At 34.6% G+C, this 24,309-nt stretch overlaps 1 protein-coding gene across 11 annotated transcripts in view; it reads left to right on the top strand.

Annotated features, from left to right (window-relative positions):
• MAGI2 (membrane associated guanylate kinase, WW and PDZ domain containing 2) overlaps nt 1-24,309 on the top strand; it is a 1,504,283-nt gene that overhangs the window by 834,555 nt on the left and 645,419 nt on the right. For all 11 annotated transcript variants that reach the window (XM_056117966.1, XM_056117965.1, XM_056117957.1 and 8 more), the window contains one exon: nt 8,792-8,911. In XM_056117966.1, coding sequence (XP_055973941.1) covers nt 8,792-8,911 — 120 coding nt within the window. The remainder of the gene's footprint in view (nt 1-8,791; nt 8,912-24,309) is intronic.

The raw sequence follows: 24,309 nt of genomic DNA, 5'->3' as shown, positions 1-24,309 counted from the left end.
CAGAAGTGACCCCTGAGCACAGAACCCAGAGTAAACCTCAAGCACAGCAAGGTGTGGCCACGAAAAACAAAATAATTAAATTATTATGTTATAAAATAATTTAAATGAGTGTAACATACTGCACAGCTTAGGCTATTATGTAAAATTTGATTAGGGGTATTGGCCAGTTTAAAAAAAAGTGAAGTTCATGCCCAATTCAATCAGCTAATCAGTGGCTAAATAAATAGCAGTACTCCTACATTTAAAAAAAAGAATGTTTTTATTGGAAGCAACGAAAGAAAAAAAAAGAAGGAAGCTCACACTTGTTAACAAATAACTGACAAATGAGTACCTAACTTAATCTAAGAGCAAATTAATTAAAGGTTGAATCCAAAGGAAGTCACCCTGTCAAGACTTATTTTCTCCAGTCTGCAGTTGAGAAAAGCTGGGAAAGAGAGTATATTCAGTGGCAATGTGCATAAGACAATAATTCTATTTCTCAGCTTCTCATGCATTGCCCATCTGTCTGCTTAGAACACATTGACTAATAATGATCAATTCCAAATTCATCTCTTCAGCAAGTATGTATTGGTGGCTGCCTTTCAGCATGCCCTGAAAGCTCTAGCTTTCAGCACATCACAGTCAATCCCAGAAGCTGACTGCACTGACCACCTTCCGGGTTGGGACCACCTTCCTGTCAGCCAATGACTGTTTTTCAAAGCCTTTCATTAAAATCAGGAAATATCAGGATGAGGGGAAATGTGCTATAGAATTATTCTTAGCTCAGATTTAGTGTCTTTTCTTCCTAAGGTAAATGGAGCAATATTCGTCCATGTAAAATAGAGAATTACCACGGAATTTCCATTGGCACCTAGTTGCCTTGGTAACAAATGACAAGTGGCCTGCACGTGCTTTCAGTCTGTCTCAATAATAATGTAACATTTGGGAGCAAATTCATTCTCTTCGGACATGTCTTTGAGCAGAAGTACCAAATACTTTCATTAATTCGTGAAGGTGGTGTGAGTCACGTAGTACTCAATTCAGGACTTATTAAGTAAGTTGTTTCTTTAAGAAATGAAGCAATAGAGGATAAAGCAGAAGTACAACTCAGCAGCATTTCCTCTACTTCTAGCAAAATTTTCTTTTAATGAGTGGTAAAAATAAATCATAAAAATGCAACATATAAACTCCTTTAGATTTTATTATCTAAAATTATATAAATTTTAGATAATAAAATTTATTTTCTACCTTCCTAGACACCACTTCAAAAATCTTTACCAAATATAGAAGAACAATAAAAGGATTTTAACTGGATGATCCATCATCTGTATTTTCTTTGTTATTCTCCCTTGGTTCTTCAATCTATTTCTCATGCTGGCTAACTTGTTATTGCAATTGAATCTTGTTTCGCAGCCACATCCCATTCATAATCTTTAGAGTTAGGAAAACAACTGTAATTATTTTAGCATAAAAATAAGGTGAGTCACTGCTTTAGGAAATTCACCTTAACTATTTCTCCAGCCTAGATATTAATTACCTTTAGCAACAGATTACCATTTCGTAACACTCCATTACATTTCTCATTACTTACCTTATTTTTAGAAATCTATTTCTCTTCAAAGAAGTGCTTATAGATCACCAGTGGTTTTCTCCTTTCTTAGTTTCTTCATCTAGTGTCGTGTTTTAACTTAATAGCCATCTAATATTTTTTCTTCCTTGACAAATAGAAACCTTCAGATTCTTGATCAAGGTCTGGTGCCAATGAGTAACATTAAATGTCCTAGTAATGAAGTATATGAACATATTCACATTTTTATATGATTCAGTCAATGGGGAAAAAGTGACCTATTCACAATCTTTACCTTCCTTTTGTATTTGTCTAACCAAAGACAAAGAACTCTAGCAAGTAGTGAATAAGTCATTGTGTTTGACATTTTGGTTTGCATTTAAAAGAAATAGACTTATATATCAACTTATCTTTGTATCGCGATAGTAAAAGAGTAATATTTTAGATATAATATATAGGTTAAAATGGATTTCAACAATAGGTTTCCATCAGACATATTTCTTTAGAATTGTGCCATTCTTACTCATATTTTTGTACTTCTGAGAAGAATACAATCTAGTCAGAGTGTCCATGTCTTCTCACTTTTTATAATACCCTTTTTTGTTCACTTTTATCTTACTGCATAATAAGAAAATTGATGACCAATTAAATAATATATTAATCTAGAGATATATACTAAAATATTAAACAAAAACAGAATGCAGTTGTTCTAAATTTTTTCTCTAAAAACCTTGCCATCAATACTATATTTCTACCTTTTGTTTTTAATAGTGAAGGATGTGGACAGAGAGATAGTACTTGAGGTATGGTGCATGTTTTGTATGTGCTCCAGCCCTGTTCTAGCCAATATAGTCTGTTAAGCAATTCTAGGGATCACTCCTGAGAACAGAGCTAGCAATATTCCCTGAGCACCTCAGAATATGACTCCAACCTCTCACTTTTCAAAAAATAAAAATAATGGTTAATGTTTACTTGCCTCTGTGTGTATATATAGGAGCACAGTCATTAAAACCATACCCCTCCATGCTCTGTCACATTTATTAATCCTATGAAAATGAGTTTGAAAATTCAGACATACCTATATTGGGTACAAATGTAAAAGTCAAGTAATATAAAGGTCAGTGGTGTGAAATATTCTACTTGTTTTTAGAAATTTAATAGTTTTTTTCCAAACTTTAGCCAGATTCTTTGAGAATACCTTAATACTTTGCAGAGGGCTGTAGCCAAGCTTCACTCCTGAGGAAACTTTAGCCCAAAAAATCTGTAGACTTGTAGATCTCTGCTGTCCTTTACAATCTCTTTCTTCTCTGGAAACTTAGAATTGTCTTTTTTAAGCCAACAATGAGAAGTCTTAGCAATTAATTTCTAAGTATGTCATAATTGCCAATGATTTAGTTACGGTCAATTAATGAATTTGATCTTATATAACATTATGCAAATATATTTTTAATTATTTTTCTTTACTTTTTGAAGGAAGTGATCATATTCTTTGCAATTCAAAGATATATTTTAGTTATCTTGAACAGCTCTTGGCACATAGTGTTTTACATTTTCAAAAATAGTTCATAAAGCAAAAATACCATCAAAGATATCTGCTCTCCAAGACAATCATATGTAATAACAATGACTTTGTGTTGTTTCATATATTTTAGACATTATTTAAGTATCTTATTTAGATTATATAATTGGCTCCAGATCAACCCTTTTAAAGATGTAATTCATATTATTCCTCTTTTACAGATCAGTAAACTAATTTGTAGGTGTGAGGGATCTTGCTTAGGTAATACTGCTAGCAAACAACAGAATTCCAATAAGCCCAAGCTGTTTAATTCCATGGTTCACTTTTTTTCTACTATAGTATACAATTTAACAGTGCCCTCTCTCTTGTTTAAATCAAAGTGTCACTGTAATGAGGGAAATTTTATACTAAAAGGGAAAGACAGTGACACATGAAAATTCAGATAAGAAATTATATTTAAGCCAGTAGTTCTTAAATTATGTCTTCTTTGTGTTTCACAAGGTAAATCTATCTAAATAGACTCTACAATCTTGTATTAAAGTTGCTTCCCACAGTCTGCTCCCCCACACCTCCACATTATTTGGACCACACCCAACAGTGCTTAGGGCTTACTCCTGGCTCTGCACTCAGAGATCATTTCTGGTGGACTTGGGGGAAAAAATAGGATCCTGGGGATAGAACCAGGGTTGACGACATCCAAAGCAAGCATTCAACAGGCTGTACTATCTCCCTGGCTCCAAGAGTTGTTTTTCATTGCCGATAATGGCACACATATTCCTCTTTGAATTTCCCTGTCATAACTTCTTTGAACCAAGTCCTTGACCAAGACTTGGGTAGATGTATGTTTTAGAGAAAGTATATGATCAGCCTCCTTCCTCATAAGGAATATTTGGAAGGAGTGATGATAATTAAGAGCAGAGAGTAGCACATTGGTGTCAGAGTCATGGTCTGGTCCAGAGTAAAGTGCCTGGAGTAGAGATAGAGCATATAGAAAAGATGAAGATATAGTTACAGAGCATAGAATTTGCCTTATATTTGGAGATGGAAAAGAAACCTCATATGAGGACTCTGAGTGGAAGTTTCAAATGCATCATTAGAAGTACTGCTAATTGAAAAGCAAAATGAAGAAAACCTATTTTTTTCATGTTTATTTTCATCATTTTGTATTTGGTACCTAGGAGGTAAAAAAAAAATTTCAAATATGCAAGGTCTCAAAAATTGCCATTTCCATATTACCCTTGACAGGAAGAAAGCTTTTGACAGACATGTGCTAGCAAGTGTTATGATATGATCACAAAAATGATATATTATGGGAGACAAAGGATACATCATTGGGTGGAAACAAGGTAATTTCCAGGATGATAACCAAAAGCAGGCATACTGCTATTTCATGGCAGCAGCTGTATGACAGGGCTCTGAACGTAGTTCAGGTTAGAACCATCAGAAGACTCCAGGAGAGATTTCTTCAATAGGATATAGTTAATTAAATGCCATACATAAGTAACATCCATGTATATTCTGGAAGAACATTTATCCAGCAAAAAAAATGTATTAATTCAATTAATAATTAATTTAGGAAAATTGAAATAAAAGCACAAATCTTATGAGGAAGGAAAATTAGTCAATATATTTCAAGGTTCAGCTGAAAGTATATTTACTCTGTCATATTTACAAAGTATTATTTTTTTAAATACGGAAAAGTAATTTAAACCTAATTGATCTATTGAGAGAATGGAAGGAACAAAAGGGGTGAGAAATATATGTGTAAAATGCTAGAAGTATGGGCAAAATAAATAAAAGACTAAATATTTTCTTCACCTAGAAATTAAAAATGACTAAAGTTAAAAAATGTGTTATAAGTTATTTATGAACACAGAGGCAAAATCAAAAGAAGTAGCTAAAAATGTTAAAAGCACTTGCCCCTGGATAAAGGAAAAGGTATAGACCCTTGTATATACCTTTATGAGGAGGTGAAGGTGATAATCTGTTTTTCAAAAAAAATAGAATACCAAACCTGGTAGAATTGTTGGAATCTTTAAAATATCTGTACATATGTAGTCTCGATTAAAGAGGAAAATAATGAACAAATACCCAGAGAAGGCTGAGAGGAAGAGTTCATTTTAGCAAGATGAGTATATAGTTCCAATTAAGATGAAAATAATGCACACAAGAAAATTGGAATCTTTAGGAAAACTGATTTCAGATTATTTCCCCCTTCGTCAAAGTGAGAATATTTTAATTTTTTCTGCTGCAGCTGTGTCAAAGCAGTTGGGCAATAGCAGATGGAAGAAAGAAGAAATGTATGAAAGAATTGCCAAAATCAGCAGACTTAAACTATTATTAAATACCCTAAATGTGTAGGGTATCTTGTCAGTAAAAACTTACAGTTCACTGTAGTGATTGCAGTATATTAATGAAATAGTCAATAGTGAGTAAAATTGGGGCTTTTTTATTATTATTAAATCACTGTGTGATACACAATCACTAAGTCTTTCATTATTGGGTTTCACTCTCACAATTTGCAACTCCCATTCCTTCAATATTTCCCCCCACCAGTCTCTTCAGTTTCCCTCCTGGCATGCCCCTTCCCCGCCTGCTTCTATTGCAGACACTTTCTTCTGTCTCTGTCTCTCTATCTCTGTCTCTGCATCTGTCTCTCTGCCTCTGTGTCTGTCTGTTTGTGTTTCTCTTCTTTGGGGCATTAAAGATAGCAATAAAGGTAAAGGTAAGGGCCCTCCCGTTGTTCATCAATTTGCTCGAGCGGGCCCAGTAACGTCTCCATTGGAGACTTTGTTGTTACTGTGTTTGGCATATCGAATACATCATGGGGAGCTTGCAGGCGAGATACTCTCGGTAGCTTGCTGGGCTCTCCAAGAGGGGCGGAAGAATCGAACTCGGGTCAGCCATGTTGGCTGTGTGCAAGGCAAACGCCCTACCACTGTGCTAGCAATACAGATACTGAAAGGTTATCATGTATATGACTTTACCTCCTTTCAGCACTCAGTTCTTGACAAGAATGTTAATTCTTTTATTGTCATAGTGGTTCCTTCTCTATCCTAACTGCCCTCCCCCAACTCCATTTGTAGCACACTTCCAAACACGACCCTCTTTTCTATTGTCCTTGGGTATGAGTTTCATACTATATATATAGTATATATATGTGTATATACATATATATTACAAATGAATGAACTTAAAACTTTTAAGAGACAGAAGATGGGCTGGAGATCTGACTCAAGAGCATAGAGTATGTGACTTTTTTGTGCAAGATCCTGGGTTTAATCTCTAACACCCCTGAGGGGAGAGAGAGGAGAGAGTGAACAAGAATGAAAGAAGGAGACAAGGAGAGAGAGAGAGAGAGAGAGAGAGAGAGAGAGAGAGAGAGAGAGAGAGAGAAAGTATAAGTGTCAGGATGTAGTGAAGGTGATCTTAATGAAGAGGTCATGGTTGGCCTTATCTTGTAGAGAGAGAAATGAAGTTAATTTGGAAGGAACAGGAAAATTAGAAAACCAAAACACTGGTAGGTTATAATTAGAAAGAAAAACTGAGTTAGAAGAGAGAAGATGATTGAAAAGGCAGAACTGTAGAATTTTTTTTTTGGAGTGGGGGGATTAAAGAACTTCTCATAAAGCAACCATGAGATAGGTGAGCCCCCGATAATCCAAAGCCTTCATGTGAAGTGGATCTACAGCTGCAGGTGACAAAGACACAGCCACTGGTAGTCTGTCTCCCAGATCATAAAATTAGTCACATTTGATGGAGGTGCAGGAAGAACATGTAGGAGACCCTAGTGAATCAAAGCATGGATTTTTTTTTTCAAGAGAGCTCAGTTACAAACACGTTCAGAAGAATTTGCTGTAGGCAAATAATTCCAGTCAAGTCAGCAACCCTGGAAATTGCCCTTAAGTATGTGGTCCTGTGCTCACATTGTGCCAGAAAGCATACAGCAAGAAGTTAATTAATCAAAGTGTGTACTTCTAAAATATAGAGGTGAATTAGGAAGGAAAATTAAAACTTTTTAATGTGCTTTTTCCTAATGATTTAGAAATATAGAAACAAATTCCTCCTCAGAACCTTATATTAATTGACTTTTAATTCACCAGGGGTAAGCTCATAAAAGTCAGGCTATTGAAAGTTAACGTTCTCTTAGAAACATTAATTTAATAACATTATGCATACTAGGTGTGGGAGGTTTGTGTTTTATAGCATAAAAGCATAACTGAGGTTCAGTGAAACAAAATAAAAAAAGCCCGGTGAAAGTCATCAGTGTGATTATGAAGGAAAAATTCTGCAACCCCAAAGTTCTAAAATTTAATTTTAGAAAATAATGCCTTAAATATTAAAAAATAGTTTTCAATGGAAATTATTTATTATTACCAAAAATCAATTTCCTTGGTTCATTGTGTATTCTGCCACTAGTTTTAACTCTCATTTGAATGTCACATTTGATTCTAGTAGACCAAAAGGAGAACAGACAGGTTATTTCCATGAACTTGTTGAAAAAGATAACTGGGAGTGAAAATAAAACCTAAGCATTTGAAACACTTTTAAAATTTAGTATGTAGAAAAGATGGAAGAAAATTTAAATATGAAAAAGTCTGACAATATAGCATTACTGTGCTTAGTCACCCTTGGTAAATTTCTGCATATTATTGGCCTGTGTATGCTATAGAAATTTCAGTTGACCATACAAAATGTCTTGCAGATGTGATTTTTAAAAAAGGATTACATTTAGAGAATGCTCACAAAAAAAAGTATCCCAGAAAACAAACTTAGAGTCTCTAATATATCTCACTAACTTGTCAGTCAGAGAACCTGAATTGTCCAGGACAGCTGTACTGAGCTGATCCTCCTATTACCTTCACCCACGGAAGCACCCTGGAAGGGTGACACTCCCCATTTCCACAGGAACAGAGTAAGGAGAGGAGAAGGAAGGAAGAGGGTGAGAGAGGAAGAGAGATAGGAAGGATAAAAGTGAGAAAAAGAGGAAGGGAGGAAAAAGGGGGAAAGAAAGAGAGGGAGGCCATTTAAAGGAGATATTAGAAAAATGATAAAAAATATATGAAAGGAAAATATATGATGGAGTTTTCCACCTTCTAAACTTGATACTGTAAGTTTATAACTATTCAGTTATAATTGTTACTTGATTTTAATTATTTACTTATTGTGAAATAATAGTGAAGATTTGTGATCTCTTAAATCTGTTTTATAGTTATTATTTGGTACACAATTAACAAATAAAGTTCTGCACCTCTACAGAAAAAGGAATAGATCATGGAAATATAAAGATGAACTGATATTTTGCCATCAGTTTTATTTTTCATTTAATTTTATGTCATAGCAAAGCAGTGGATGGAACAATAGAGAACCATTCATGGGAAGGAGATAAGTAAATTCCTGAGCTAGCCGACTTCTAGCCCAACATTCAAACCACCTCTTCAAAAAGGGCACAATGGTCTACATTTTTCACTGAAAAATCTATGCAGCCACATTCCATGGCGATGAACTCTCTGAAAGCTTGTTGAAGAAAACTGCTTTGTATATTTACTTTAATCTTTACCCCTTTCTATTTTCTGTTGCCAAACAAACAGAAGGACAAATGCCATCTGCCAACTTGGGGGATGTACAAACAAGTGTTGTTAAGTATTCTGAGTATGGTGGTATTTCTAAAGTTCAACAATAAATCATTTAGAATCTTTCTTTTGTTTCCAATTTTTCTCATTTAGGCACCACAAGGCCACATAAGGAGGGTGAGGTCCCTGGAGTGGACTATATTTTCATCACTGTTGAAGATTTTATGGAATTGGAGAAAAGTGGTGCTCTCCTAGAAAGTGGAACTTATGAAGGTAAGCAGAGTTACTGCTTAATCTCTTCCTTGCTGCATCCTGTTTTTCCCTTTGATTGCAATGCTTTAGAACATGTGTTAACAATGTTCTGGTATTTGGGGTTTGAGAGCTTTAGTAAACTGTTAATCTCTTAGAAAGAAAATTTACTAAAGAACAGTTATATGCCAGGATACAGTTCTCTCAAGAGAAATACATGTGTATATACCAACCAAAGTATCTATCCTTTTGATCCTCCTCTGAAGCTAAAGTGTGTCTTCCAGATAAATTACCCTTACCTCTAGGGAGCATCTAAAGGCACAAAGAACTAATGTTCCAGCCCTGTCATTTTTTGTCAGGTTTTCTATATGTGGTTTCCTTCACATCATTGACCTTTACTTACTTCTCATGCAAAATGATGGCGCAGGAAAATGTGATCTGGGAAGCAATTCTAAACCACTTCCACAATAACATGTCATTCTGTGTGCCTAAGCAAGTAGCTGAATAGCAGATAAAAGTAAGACCTTGGATGTGTGAAGTGTGCTTCAGAGGAAAATACAGTGTTAGAAGATTAATACTCACATACTGCTTTATTACTAACCCACTCTAAATTTTACGTAATCCATTCATAACCCTATATCTCAGGAATCTTAGTTAAATGGTAGTGATAATATGATAAATACAAATAAGTAGTCATGTACTGATTTGGTCATATTTATATATTTAAGTACTATCTACTTGAATGTGGCTTCTATGTTTGTGTAACAAAAATTGTAAAGCATTATAACTTATAAAATACTTTTATCCCTGCTTCAATTACTATGTGAAAATCTATGTATATTCATTATATTTAAGTCCAAATAATAAGCATTTTACAGAGTTGTAAGTTCAGTAGTGAGCGATATTAATAGAACAAAGCTCATTCCTTTGTTGCATAACCCATCAACCTATCGGCAAAGAACCTGGAATTGCCTTGTTATCAAAGGCCTTTATTCCATTCTTGTTTCTATACAGTTGTCCGGTAGAATAATTGAAAAATGCAATTATTTAAAGTTATTAGAAATATTCAAATTTCTTCTTTTACTTTACACTTCTAGGGAAACTCAGGTGGGCTCATGTGTCTCAGCTATGGTCGAGACATTTAGACTAATTGCATTTTTGTAGAAATGGGCAAAAATACCCAGGAAAAGGAAATGGTTTTCTATCTAATTATTGTTTTTCCTCATAATGTCAAAAATGAATGATGATAAAGACCAATGGAAAATATTTAAATAAATAAGCTATATTGATAAAAATGAGCTGCTGTAAATTACATATAAAATAGTTGTGTATATAAATCATAGAAAATATATAAAAAATTTAGAGTAAATAAGAAAGAAAATTCTTTGTGTACTTTTCTGCTGTTGGTATAGTTAGAATAAACAAGGAATAGTAAAATGCTATTCAGCTAGTCAAAGAAAGACGTAAGAGATTTTATATTTATCAAACTTTCAAGATACCAGTGTTTCATGATGTTAAAGTCTAATTGCTCTACCTCTCTTTGGCAATATTTAGGTCATTGTTACCTGTTTTCCTTCTTACCAGAACATTTTTGTTCCTTCTTAGTAGTTTTTAGAGCCCTTGACAGACTAGAAAATGTATCTGTTATTCTGGAATCTTCTGGAGAATATATGAAGTGCTTTTGTTGCTCAGTTTCAAATTTTCAAACCTATGAACCTTGCAAAGTCCTTAAGACTGATTCAACTTATCCAACCCAAAACCCTTGAGGCTGCTGAGGTTAACTAGAGGTAAGGAAACAGTCCTTACCTTTCCTAAATACTTTCCAACTTGACACATTTCTTGTCAGGACTGAGCACAGATTCATATTTATTAACAAAGTTCAAGGAAGGCATCTATAAAGAAATCTGGTTCATTTCTCATCATTCGGTAAACCAGTTTTACAGTCCTTCTCTTGTGTTTTCTCTCTCACAACTCATTTTTGGCAAGGAAACATCCACACGAAAAGCAGTTATAAGGAAGAATATATTCTTTGCAGCATTTCTCATATGAATACATGTATGTTCTATTATCATATATTCTCATTTTTATGCTGTGGGAATTTGTCATTTGATTAGAAACCAGATGCGTGATCCTGTATTGCAGTGCTAGTTCTTAGAATTTAGCGCAAAGTAATTGGTCCAAATGGCCAATTCTTTTATTTACTGTAGTCTGTAGGGAAAGTGTTAATGTGCTTGAGTTCCATGTATTGTTAGACCGCATGGTCTCAGACAGAATTGTAGCAGATTCTAAGGACTTATTCTAACACCCCCCACTCAACCCCACCATACCTCTTTTCAGTTTGTTCTACAATAGCTCGTAAATAGTCTTGAATTTAAACAACCCAAGCACTTAACTGTAATGATGACCACCAGGTATTGTTGAAAAGATTCTTTGCTATATAATCGATTGTCTTTTTTCTTACTTTTTTCATATTTAATCACATTTGAAACTTAGTTAATATAGCCAGGTCCAGAGACAAGGCAGACAATTCCTCAAGCATTACACCAAGATTAAAGATATAGGCTTTATGTAAAACAAAGACCTCAGAGCTCTTTGGATCCACGCATATACTTCCTTTGGGATTAAGGTTACATTCTGATACAAATTAGCCACCAGGAAGTGGTATTGTAGTAGCACTGTAGTACTGTCCTCCTGTTGTTCAAAGATTTGCTGGAGCAGGCACCAGTAATGTCTCACAACAAATTGTGAGACTTGTTGTTATTGTATTTAGCATATCGAATACATCACGGGGTCCTTGCCAGTTAGGCGAGATATTATCGGTAGCTTACCGGGCTCTCCAAGAGGGGTGGAGAAATCGAACCCCAGTCAGTCGCACGCTAGCAAATACCTTACCTTCTGTGCTATCGCTCAAGCCCTGAGATTGTAGTAGGTCTGGTAATTTTAAGGTTGTTCTGAAAGGAAGTGCACCACCTTTTGGGAGTGTACCCTCTTTTGGGAGCTGTCCAAAGTGCTGAAGTATCCTGGTTTCTTAATCATGTGTTCTGACTTTCTCCGGTTTGTGAAGTTATGTTCATGACTCACATTACAGCCTCCTGGTATGTTGTGAATGCCATCGTGTACTAATATCACCTCCCCACAAGATATGCTTGGATTATTTTTCACTCAATTTTTCTACTGAGATCAAGCACAACCATGTTCCAGAGCAGCACTTATGTTGTAACATATTTTTCTTTCTGTACTTTTAGAGCAAAACAGTTATTTTTCTATCTATTGAAGAACTACTGATCCTAACTCTGAACATTTTTTAAAGTATTGTAATACCTATTATAATATTATCTGAATTTTTAAGAAGACAAAATCAAGACCAATAGTTTTGGGGGGTTTTGTCTTGTTATTTGGGTTTATTTTTATATCAGAGAGGATATTGCAGGTATGGCATTCACCTTTCCAATCAAATTGTGGTTTCTCCTAATTCTGGATCCACACTTACCTGATCTTGGGTCAATACAATTATATAAACAATTAACTATATATTATTATAAATGCTGTATGCTACTATAAAGAGCATATCAATTTTTTAAAAAATTTATTACTATGTGCAACTGAAGTTTCCCCACATCAATGCATAGACAAGTACTGTAAACTCTGGTGTAGCAAATAAAAATTTAGAAAATTTAAGCATGGAGCAGCTAGTTTTCTAGTTAAATAAAACATTCAGTCCTATGATGATAAACAACAACAATAAATTTAGCAAATGCATTTCATTTTTGTAATGAAAACCAACATTGGCTATTTTGGGCATGACTCTGATGTATTTATTACTGGAATTCTGAATCTGTATTCCCAATGTGGATAGTTTAGTAGCTAAAGGGGTACTCATTCCAAAGGGGAAAAATCATCATTTGCTGTATAAATCATCTTCAGAAAACAGTTCTGTTTGAACTACTACCCCCTGAAATGTAAATAATGTTTCCCGAAGGGCAAGCAGATTCTAAAATGCCAGCATTTTATAATCTATTTATTCCAATGACAAAATGTTATAAAATTTCTTTATATCAGAGTATACATCCTATTACAAGGAAAAATTACTGTATTAATCTTAACCTTTGTAATAGAAGTGAATTCATGAAGCTTGAATTTAAAAGAGTGCAGCTGTTATTACAAGTCCAGATTATAACTCTTTTTCTCCTTGATATTGGTTTTTCCCCCCTAGTATTCCTATTGTTTAAGATTATAGGCAACTCTTTGACATTGATCTTAAGACTAAACATTTACACATAAAACACACAAAATGTTTACTTGACCTGTAGAGGAAAACACATTTAGTGAAGTTTTTTACACCTTCCTTTGAGATCTTATAATTACTTTTTTGGGTAAGTGATTTAATTTGTGTTCAGAGCTATTGATAGAGAGTGTAAGATTTTTGCATGCAGCTTGTGTAGGGCACCAAGACTAGAAGTGTTGTAGTGCATTAATGTGTGACAAAAATTCCATTTTGGTTTGGGACTTTTGTAAAGGCAGCTCTTTCCAAAATTGGCAATGCAAATTTATACCTTAAGTACTTTCCCTCCAAAGAGACTAGAAGAAACGAAACAAGCAATTAATTAACTAATTTAATATTATCATATAAATTATGACTAAGAAACTAAAGTCAATGAATATGAAATGACTTATTTGCTATCACTCTGAACATATTAGATAATTTATTTAATATGTTGGTTCTATATATTTTTGTTTAGTTATAGCTAAAAGGAACAGAAGCAGCCTCATTGGAGTATATCATTAAAATAAAATCAATATTCATAGGCATATGACTCACTTCTTCAACTGTCTCACAACTTTCCATATTAATAGCCTAAGGTTGTACAACTGTCATATTCACAGTTTAATTTACTTCCCTCAAGCTCCTGTCTTTAATTACAATGATTTTCTAACCCCTACCCATATAACTCCCAATTTTTATCTGGAAAAAATTGTTATTTCACTTGACAAATGTATCTTGTCCCTCAGATAATGGGAAGAAAAATACATGATTTTAAGTGTTTAACTTATATTTGTCTCCACTGTTTCAATGAGCAGAATATATTTATATTTGCTTAGTGGATTAATTTTTCAAGTCTTTTGAGAATTTAATTATAAACATTAAACAATATGTGTTACTGCAGCAATAATTCTACATTAAGATATGTTCACTGGGATTCACAATATCATGACTTTTGACCATTGTTTTTTTACTTCATGGGAACCATTTTAAATCAGTTGCAATGATTTTTTACATGATTCTGTGTTTCTCTGAAATAGCATGACTAATAGTGATGGTCATGTAAGACTTATGTTACAGATACAGTACTTTATAAAGTAAACATTTTGTATATTTCAGTCATTCTTAGTGGTATTCTAATGTTTCTTTCTGTCAAATGTTCTTCTTTTCATCAAACTTGTTTGAGGCATTGAAAACTACAATCTAGTATCTCATTCTATAAGTCATTTTTAATCAGAAGTGCATATTGAAAAGAAAACTTTCCAAGATATTCTTTTCTTGTAGTTTCTTTTCTGCAGTCTGTAATCCACTTGACCACATATCTGTCATTTCATCAAAAATAGAAAAAGCAATGCCCTAATTTTTGCTGCTAAGAAATTGTTTCATTTCAGGATGTTGTTGCTCTCAGACTCTAACAAGGTTACCATTGATGTAGAAGGTTTTATGAATTGTTTTTACAAGCTGCAATTTTCATTCAAAACAAACACAAAAGAGAATCATAAACTTTGAGGACTCCATTGATCATGCAGAAAAATACACAGACATATGAGTGATTCGACTGAAATTTATAGAAAAATGTTTCCCAGAAAACCTACCACCCTCTGTTTCAGAAAATTCTCACCAGATGAAATATCCTCCTTATTGAAAGTTTAAAAACTCTGACTACTTTAGCAAATTGTTCATAAAATTCAATGAAAAGTTAATATGCCATCAGGTAACCCTGGTACCCCCAACACTATAGGGCCCTGAAATTACTAGGTAGGCCCCATCCATGACCCTGTGTCACCAGCAGCAGTACACTCCAGTCTACAACCACCCCCATCCCACCCACAAATCTAGTGTTCTCAGTTTGTACTTCATGCTTAGAGTTCATCAAATTGATTTTATCTATTCCTGGTTTTGTTTCGTTTCCCTGTACACCACAGATGACTAAGAATATTCAGTACTTGCCCTTTTCTATCCAGCTTAATAAATAAATTTTAATATCCAAATATCATTATCTTAAATGATAATCGTTTCTCTTAGCTATGATATGGGCTTATGTGTGTATGTGACAATCAGATACAATGAGGAAAATTGGTCAGTGTTACTTGTCTCTTTGGGACTATTTTCATGAATGTTATTTCTTAAAGTCTCTGCAAATACAAATTTTTAGGGATCAGTAAAATAAAACCTTATTTAACAAGTTTGACTTAAACTGTTATTAGCCTCTTTCTATCAATAATACCAGTTTTGTTTCTGTTCCAAAGAGAGAATTAGCATATTTTTTGCCCACATAGGATATTGAATGTTATTTCACTTTCTTCTGCTACTCTTCTCTCTTTTCCCTTGCATCTGATTCGTTTTTGTTTTTCTTTATTTTACTTATAACTGTATTCTATGACTATTTAATTAAAATGTATTCTACAACTAATTATTGTCAGCATCCATTTCCTATAAGATTACTATTAGAAATTAGGTAATTTGTTAAGATTATGTTAACTCAAGCTTAAAATGATATTATGGCATCTGGGAAGTACTCAGTGAATGTGACTTGAGTAAAAGAATAAATTCTAGGTTCTTTGCTCCTACTCAGCAGTAATAATTTTGTCATCTTTCGGTAGTGTTAAAGCCTTGTCTAATACTCTAAATATATCTTTGACCCAATTGTGACTCTTTTTGGCAAGCAGTTTGGAATTGTAGCACCACTTTGAGCTTGCAGTTCTGTCCTAGGTTGATCTTGCATCGTAATTGCAGTACTGTTATTTTCATCTTAATTCTCATGAATAATCTTTTCTGATCCCTTTTCTAATAACCCATACCATATTATTAATATCATATCAACTCAATCACTTTCTCCAGCATATAGTTCTTATTTTTCTATGGATATTCTTATTTATCTTCTTCTTTCTCAAACTATTTTATGGCATGTTAAGTCAAACAAAATACCTAGCAACCCGCAAAACTGTATTTCCCACTAACCTTTTTACCCTCTTAACTTGTATTGATTTTACCACTTAAATATTTATCAGATTCATGGTAAATACATTTTCTGATAACTTGTCTTTGTTTGTGCTCTGCTTTTTTCTTAAATAATATAAAAAATATTGATTTTTCAGCAGGCAGTACAGAAAATTAGTGGAGAGTTGGAAAACAGAAGTGTAGATATCAAACCATTAGAAAGATCCTATAGAAAGATTCTGGGAAAGATACAAGAGTACTGAGATATATTGGGAAATACGTGTACTCTCTCACTAAAACATGGTAGTCATTGTAATCAATGTGAACAGTGGTTATTGGAATTTGTTAATAGTTTATCATTTATGACTTACTCTCAATAAACTGTGTGGAGCATGAATTAATTATTATTTTTTCAAAAAATTAATGGAAAAGTAAGAAAAATAAAATTTTCCTTAATAATTCCATACTACTTAGAAGATTTCTTTTCCCTATTTCTTTCTCTCTGTTTTAAATCTTTACATTAGGGTAGCTTTAAATTTTCTGACAGCATGAGAAAGTTTTATGCTTTTCAGTTAGCAACTAATGGGTAAAATTGCAGAGGTGAAAGTTTGCTTTAAAGCAACAGGCTTACATGTTAATAATGTGGATGTGTGTCCTAGAGAATTTTCTTGCTGCCAGCCCAATCTGAAGCAGGAAAAGAGGAGGGACGTTTTTTATTAAAAGGGGCAGGATGTTGATCAGTGGCCACCAAGTATATTCAATTTGTTTCTTTGTGGACTGGTGTTCTGAGCATCTGAGAAACTAAACCAAGATTTCAGATAAAGGGCACAGCCTCTGTGTCATCTTCCCTGTAGTGATCTGGGTGGGTGGCGGGGATGGATGGGGATGGGAGAGGGCAAGAAGGGAAGGACAAGATAAATCTTTTTTTCCTCCATGGCCCCTGCCCAGAAGAATTTACTGGTTTTAAACATTTGGATCCAGCTCTGAATTTATTTGAGACCTGTGTTCATAATGATGAATATAAAATTTTCATAATTTAAAACTGAATTCTGATGATAACTCTGGAATTTTGACACAATATAAAAAGTAGCTAAACTGAAACTAATGGGATTGTACAGAGGTTAAGAGCTTGCAGGTAACCTACCCAGACCAAGGGTGATCCCTGAGAACACAGCCAGAAGGAAGCCCTGAGAAAGCTAGGTATGCCACCACCACCAAGTCACTAAACTGAAGTTTAAAACTACATTGCTCAAACTCAGATGCACTTTATGATGATGGGTGAATAAAAGAACAAGCCTTGGTTTAAAGTTTTTCAACATTTTTTGTTTGTTTTTCTTCCCACCTCTGTGCCAAATCTAAAGCTATTACAGCGTGGGGCATGCTATCAGCTAGAGAGAACTGCCCTTTGGTGATATGACCTGATATATTAGAGATGTTCTTTCCTCAAGGGATCTATTTGTTCCCTTTGGACTAGCCCACAGAATCAGAAAGGTTTCTCCAGGCCAGATATGTCATAATTATTTCCAGGAGGATTAGATACTTTCAATTTCTTTTTCCATCCTCCAAGGATAAGAGCAAATCATCTTCATAAAACTTCTAGAGAAAAATTTTCAGATACGGCTATCTAGTTTCCCTGGAGATGAAGCAAATATTATTATACTTGGAGTGAAGTGTAACCCGTTGCCAAAAGGGCAGTTGCTATCACTTCTACCTTCAAGAATGTCCACGAGTACTAATTTTCAAATAGTATTTGGTAAGTTTAACCACTATTCCCCTCCCTTCTCTCTCATCTCACTTATGATAAAATGAAACAAATTAAAAGATGTGAAGATATGTGTAATGCTTTGGCTAAGTGGTGGTGGGAAGCTCCTGGAAGCAAGCATTTTGACAATCTGTCAGTGGTAAAGGACAAGGGAAAAGAAAAATCGGTGTACTGAAGAAATTACAAACCTGAGTCCTGCACAATCACTTTTTTTTTTTAAATAGTGGGAGTGCTGTTCCCTCTCCCACAAGATAGATTATAACCTAGCAAAACTCTTGATTATTCCTAATGATGACCCTGAGCTATCCAGAAAAGGTTAAGTTATATTCAGCAAGGTAGCATTTGGGGAAAATGTCCTTCAAAGGTGATTGCTATTTAACAGTCTGAACTTCTAAAGAGGAGAGACTAGAATATTCTTTAACTAAACTAACACATTTCTAAAAATGCCAATCAAATGAGATTCATCTTGGAGCATGAAAAGTTTAACTATCTTCTATCTAGAACAAAGTTATAATATGTATTCAAATTTATGTTCAAGTTAACAGTTGAATAAAATGGCCTCAATTCTTAATTTACAAATGCATTCTATAAATGCAGACAACTGTCCTTATATGCCCAGAACAATCTGAGCATATATAAATATGCTTAAGAAAAATGAATAGACAGTTCTATTATAATGAAGTTGGAGTATATACATCCTTTAATATTAATGTCCAAGTAATGCTTGTTATTTGCTCTTTGTAAGAAATTCTGTATGCGGTATGTTATAGATTTAAGTTGATCTATAGAAATAGGAATATAGTTCAAGGGTAGAATACTTGTCTTGAATGTGTGTGGCCCTGGTTCGATTTGAAAAAAATAAAATCAGTGAAATGTTGGTATTAATATATTTTTAAATATATCATATTAATGAAAATATTTTATTAATAAACGGAATATCTTCTTTTTATACCTTAGTCTAATTATATATTTTTCCCCTCACTCTTTTTGAGACCCTCCCTGTTTTCCCCGTTAGCCACTCTATTGAGTAATAATAGTTTTAAGCCACTTTTTTTATTTGACAGTTCCAGGGGTCAGTCCCAAGTTCTCACACACAGGATGCTTGTACACCACTACTATGCCACATCTCTTGCCTTGTAGACCATTGCATTTAAAGGTTATCTTTACAATCAAGAAGGAAATTCAACAATATTATACTTGGTTTATTTTCATGAAAATTTCAGTGTCAGAAAATGCTGCATATACTCATCTTTGAAGAAGATGATATAAACATCTTGATATGTTTATATTGAGTTCAAATATTTGCGGCTGGAGCTCAGAGTGGGAGATAATTTGCCTTGTATGTACGAGGTTCTGAATTTAATTCCCAATACCACACAGCTCCCGCATCACCACTGGATATAATTGTGTGCCCTTGAGCGCCTGCAGATATGCCTCCTATTTTTTTGAAAGTTGAAGATGTTTTATAGTGAGAGACCTTGGAGTCTTATTGTATCATCACACTCCTGTTCATCATTATTTTAGTACTCTCTATACTTGTTTTCTCAAGCATTTTTTCTTACATATTTTCTCTTGTGATTTATATTTTCTTTTTTACTTACCTTTCAGGTCCTTTGTTTCCATCAAATCTCAATGACTTTATCTCCTTTTTCTCTCTTTAGTTTCACTTTTGCTTTCCTCCAAAATCCTATGTTGATTCTATACAATACTTATTTTATATCTTAAAAATCTTCCCCTCTTGGGGCTGGAATGATTATACAGCAGGTACAATTCATTTTCATGTGGTCGTCTGAACCAGGTAAAATCCTCAGCAATCCAAATCGTCCCCCATGTCCATCAGGAGTGATCATGAGTGTAGAATCAGAGTAAGCCCTCAGCATCGCTGGGTGTGGCCTCCAAACCAAAAATCAAATAAAAAAAAAAAAACTTTCCCTATGTTGATTGTTATACTTTAATTCAATTGGTATTATTTCTTGGTTCTAATTCTTCCATTTTAATATTTTTTTAAATTTGGCAGCAGCAAGGAGCAACAATGAGTTAAACAAAGATGATGTTTACAAATGTATCCACAAAGCACTACCTTGATGAGGAGTACAATCCGAAATTTAATTGAAACAACATTCTCTGTCCTATTCATGTAGAAAAACTGTCTAACAAATGGATATGCTTGTGGGCATTTTTTTCAGATTAAAGTTATAAAGTTTGGCATGTTATATGCTCAAAAGTTGATATATTTACCCAATCTTCAGTATGTTTTCTAGGCTATTCAATAAAGTTAATGGAGCATTCAAATTGGCCCTCTTGACAAATATATTCTACAAATCAAATTTTGCCTTAATATAACTAATAATTTCAACTGATATTTTACCTCATTTTCTCTTTTCCTTAATAACATAGATGAAGTTCTTAAAGTTTGGGAAATAACATTTTCTTTTTTCATCCTTAGTCTTCAAAATCTCTTCCTATTCTCTAGGTAGGCTTTATTAGGAGATATTATGAGAATATCAAGAGAAATAAAAATGCTTGTCTCTTGTGCATGTTTTATTATGATTTTGAGCTAGCAAAAGAAGAAATATCTATTTTATGTGTTTTCATTTATTAAATTTAATATGAAATAAATTTATAACTTTATTATAAATGTATTACAAATACATTTATTATAAATTTCACTTCATTTCTAAACCACTCCCTATTAATATCCATTCTTATCTCAAATAATCACATCCTCTTTATTCTTATTGCTTATTATTTTCTGTTCTTAGGTGTCTTTATGATTATCATTTATTTGATTATGTTAGACATATTTTGAGGCCACACTTTCTTGAGGTATTATCCTATAACTGCTAAATATAAAATTGGACTCAGGGATTGGAGAGTTTGGAGAGTAAAGTTTTTGCCTTGCATATGGTCTCTCAAGCATTGCCAAGAGTAATCCCTGAGTGCAGAGCCAGGATCAAGCCCCAAGAACTTGGGTTGTGATCCAAAATCAAAATAAAATAAAATAAAAAAAGTTTAGACTTATAAATTTCAATTTTTTATATTCTTCTAATATACTTTCCCAATTATTCAAAGAGTATTTTTGCTTTTTTGTTTTATTTTAAATGTGTGTAACTCCTTTGTTAATTAGAATATATCACTGTATCACTATATCACTGTCATCCCATTGTTCATCAATTTATTCGAGCGGGCACCAGTAATGTCTTCATTCACCCCAGCCTTGAGATTTTAGCAGCCTCTTTTCTGAATGCTGCTGTAATAGAGGCTCTTTCAGGGTAAGGGGAATGATACTTGTTATTGTTACTGTTTTGGGCATATCAAATATGCCTCAGGGAGCTTTCCAGGCTCTACTGTGCGGGTGGGATAATCTCTGTAGCTTGCCAGGCTCTCCAAGAGGCCAGGCTCCAGGAAAAACTGTGTTGCTATCTTCTGGGAGTTTTATTTTTTAGTGTCTGGATCTGGGCCATTAATGAGATTACATGGCACCAGGGACAGTTTGTGGGTGTGACTTCCAAGCTACTGAAAAACGGAACCTGGATAGAGGAGGCCCAGTCCCAATCCAAGCAGGCTTGGAGATCTCAGGCCCGGGTCCTGCATACCTGGGTTCCTCTGCCGGTTCCTTCATGCGTGAGGTCTGTTCGAGAATGTGGAGAGTGGCCTTGAGCATGGCTGTGGCTGGATTCTGGAGGTTTTCAGTTGCCGGGGCTCTGTTTGGGATGGGGCCAGAAACACAACCCAACCAGTTTGGGGTAGGAGATTCTGCGTTGCTCTCTTCCAAGAGCTTTATTTTATAGTCTCTGGATCTTGGCCATTGACAGGATTACATGGCACTGGGGGCAGTTTGTGAAATATACTTTTCAAAAATGGTAGAGGTAAAGATCATATGAGAGTAAAGAAGCAATCCCAAGAGTGTAACTTATAGTCATTTCAAAATAAGAAAATATTTACCAAGGTATTGTCAAAGTTAACAAAATTATTTAAATACGAACAAGAAAATATAAATATTTGAAAAACTGGCACTTAGATTAGGAAGAAAATCTGCTGAGGGAGAGAGCATTGGGTTTGACAGGATTGGTCAAACCACAGAACATCATTGTGTGCTAGTAGTACAGTTTTAAGTACAAACACTCTTTATACTGCACTTGTAAAAATTAAATACAACTATAATATTGCATTATTGTTAAGTAGGTGATTGTCTAATGAGATAGTTTGTGTCCCAAGCTGCCTTTCTGTGTCCCTGAAGTTCTGATTTCTCTAAGGTCAAGTTAATCACACCACAAATTTTCTGAAAATAAATGCTGTAATAATGCTATTCTCATCTGCACGGGGAAAGTGGGGAGGAGATTCTGTAAATGGCCTAAGATTCATAGGATAGTCAATGAAAGGTGAGAGTGCTCCAAATATCCAAGGCAAATAGGGAATTGTTATGGTTAGGAGAAAGCCAAATTAGCTGTCCATGAATACAGGTAAAGCCTGTAAATTACAAGTTGAAATACTAGTTTTAGATTTGCTATGAACTCAATATTGGGCCTTTACTGAGAGGGTTTGAGGACAGCTGATCACTGTATTTAAATAACTGATGAACTTGCAGCACTACTCACAATAGCCAGAATCTGGAAACAACCCAAGTGCCTGAGAACAGACGACTGGTTAAAGAAACTATAGTACATCTATACAAGGGAATACTATGCAGCTTTTAGGAAAGATGAAGTCACGAAATTTGCCAATAAGTGGATGGACATGGAGAGTATCGTGCCAAGTGAAATGAGCCAGAAATCGAGGGACAGACATAGATTGATTGCACTCATTTGTGGAATATAAAATAACATAGTATGAGACTAACAGTAGAGACAGGACAGTAGAGACAGGACAGTAGAGACAGTAAAGACAGTAGAGACAGACAGTAGAGACAGTAGAGACAGGACAAGGGCTAGGAGGATTGCTCAATGATAGCCTGCCTCATGTGCTGGGGGAGAAGGCAACTGGAATAGAGAAGAAATCACTAAGTCAATGATGGTTGGAGGGATCACTCAGGATGCGAGGTGTGCGCTCAAAGTAGACAAAGGACCAAAGTGCCTGCAGTAAAGGCAGTGTGTGGGAGGGGGGATCGGGAGGGGTGGTAGGAGGGGTACTGGTGACATTGGTGGTGGGAAATGTACACTGATGGAAGGATGAGTGTTCAATCATTTTATGACTGAAACTCAAACATGAAAGCTTTTTAAGTGTATCTCATGGTTATTCAATAATAAATAAATAAATAAATAATAATTGATGAATGTAATAGAGAAATGAGATATGTTCTGAATGACCTTCAGGATGGAACTAGGGCAACAGGTAAAATATATAAGACCAGTCTGAGAGAAAGTGCTGATGAGTAACAAGCTGAATGCATTGATGAGTAGCTGCTGAGTTTGCCAAAGAAGTATAAAGAGTTCTCTTTATTAGATTGATTTAAAGGATATACTTCACAGATAAATATTTGGACTGAAATAACAACATTAAAACATCAAAAGTATTGCTAGATGTGATGGTTAATTTTTGGTGTCAGCTTGACTGGGACATGGAATGTCTAGATATCTGGTTAAAACTCTTTTGGGGGTGTTCTGTGGGTGTGCTTCTGGAAAGATTGGAATGGGTGAATTAAGTAAAGCAGATAGTTCTCCCTGATGTGAGTGGGCAGAATACAATCTGTTGAGAGCCTGAGTAGAACAAAAACAAGTGGGATTATATGAAACCCAAAAGCTTCTGCATAAGAAAGGATACCATCAACATGGTGAAAAGTCGTCTACAGAAAGGGAGAAATATTTGCAAACCACATATTTAATATGGGGTTAACCTCCAAAATATGTAAGAAATTCCTGTCCCATAACTCAAGAACAACAACACAAAAATCAAAAGTAATCTGAGAAAGTGCTAAATGGCGTTATTCATCCAGGGTATGCTTGACTTCAGTTTATAATATAGCATTCATATAGGGATGTTCAATAAAAGAAATTTTTGCCAAGTATCTCTGACCACTGATGACTAACAGCAGTCCTAGAAATTGGACCTTGCTACTGAACCAGGCCATTAGACACCAAAGAACATCTTCAGTTCTCTCAGTTTATTTTAATCATTCCAGATTCAAAGTTTGAACCAAGAGTTTATGACTAACTGGGATGAGATCAGATGATCCTAGTTATCAGGATTCCCGGTAGTATTTCATTTCATATCTTTACAATCAGAGGTAGGATCCTCTTCCAAGTGATCATACAGTAGTAAATTCCTCACACATACACACACACAAAAGGTAGAAAAAATACTGATGTACAATTATGTTGAGCCAATCACTAGCATTATAGAGGCATTTTATTTTGTTTTTCGATTGGGGCCAACATCTGGCAATGCACAGAAGTTATTTCCAGCACTGCACTCAGGAATTTCTCCTGCAAGTGGTCAGGGAATCATATAGGATGCTGGGGA

This window comes from Sorex fumeus, unplaced genomic scaffold (assembly GCF_029834395.1).
Source record: "Sorex fumeus unplaced genomic scaffold, SorFum_2.1 ptg000037l, whole genome shotgun sequence".
Taxonomy (NCBI): domain Eukaryota; kingdom Metazoa; phylum Chordata; class Mammalia; order Eulipotyphla; family Soricidae; genus Sorex; species Sorex fumeus.
This window is presented reverse-complemented; position numbering and strand designations above follow the sequence as displayed.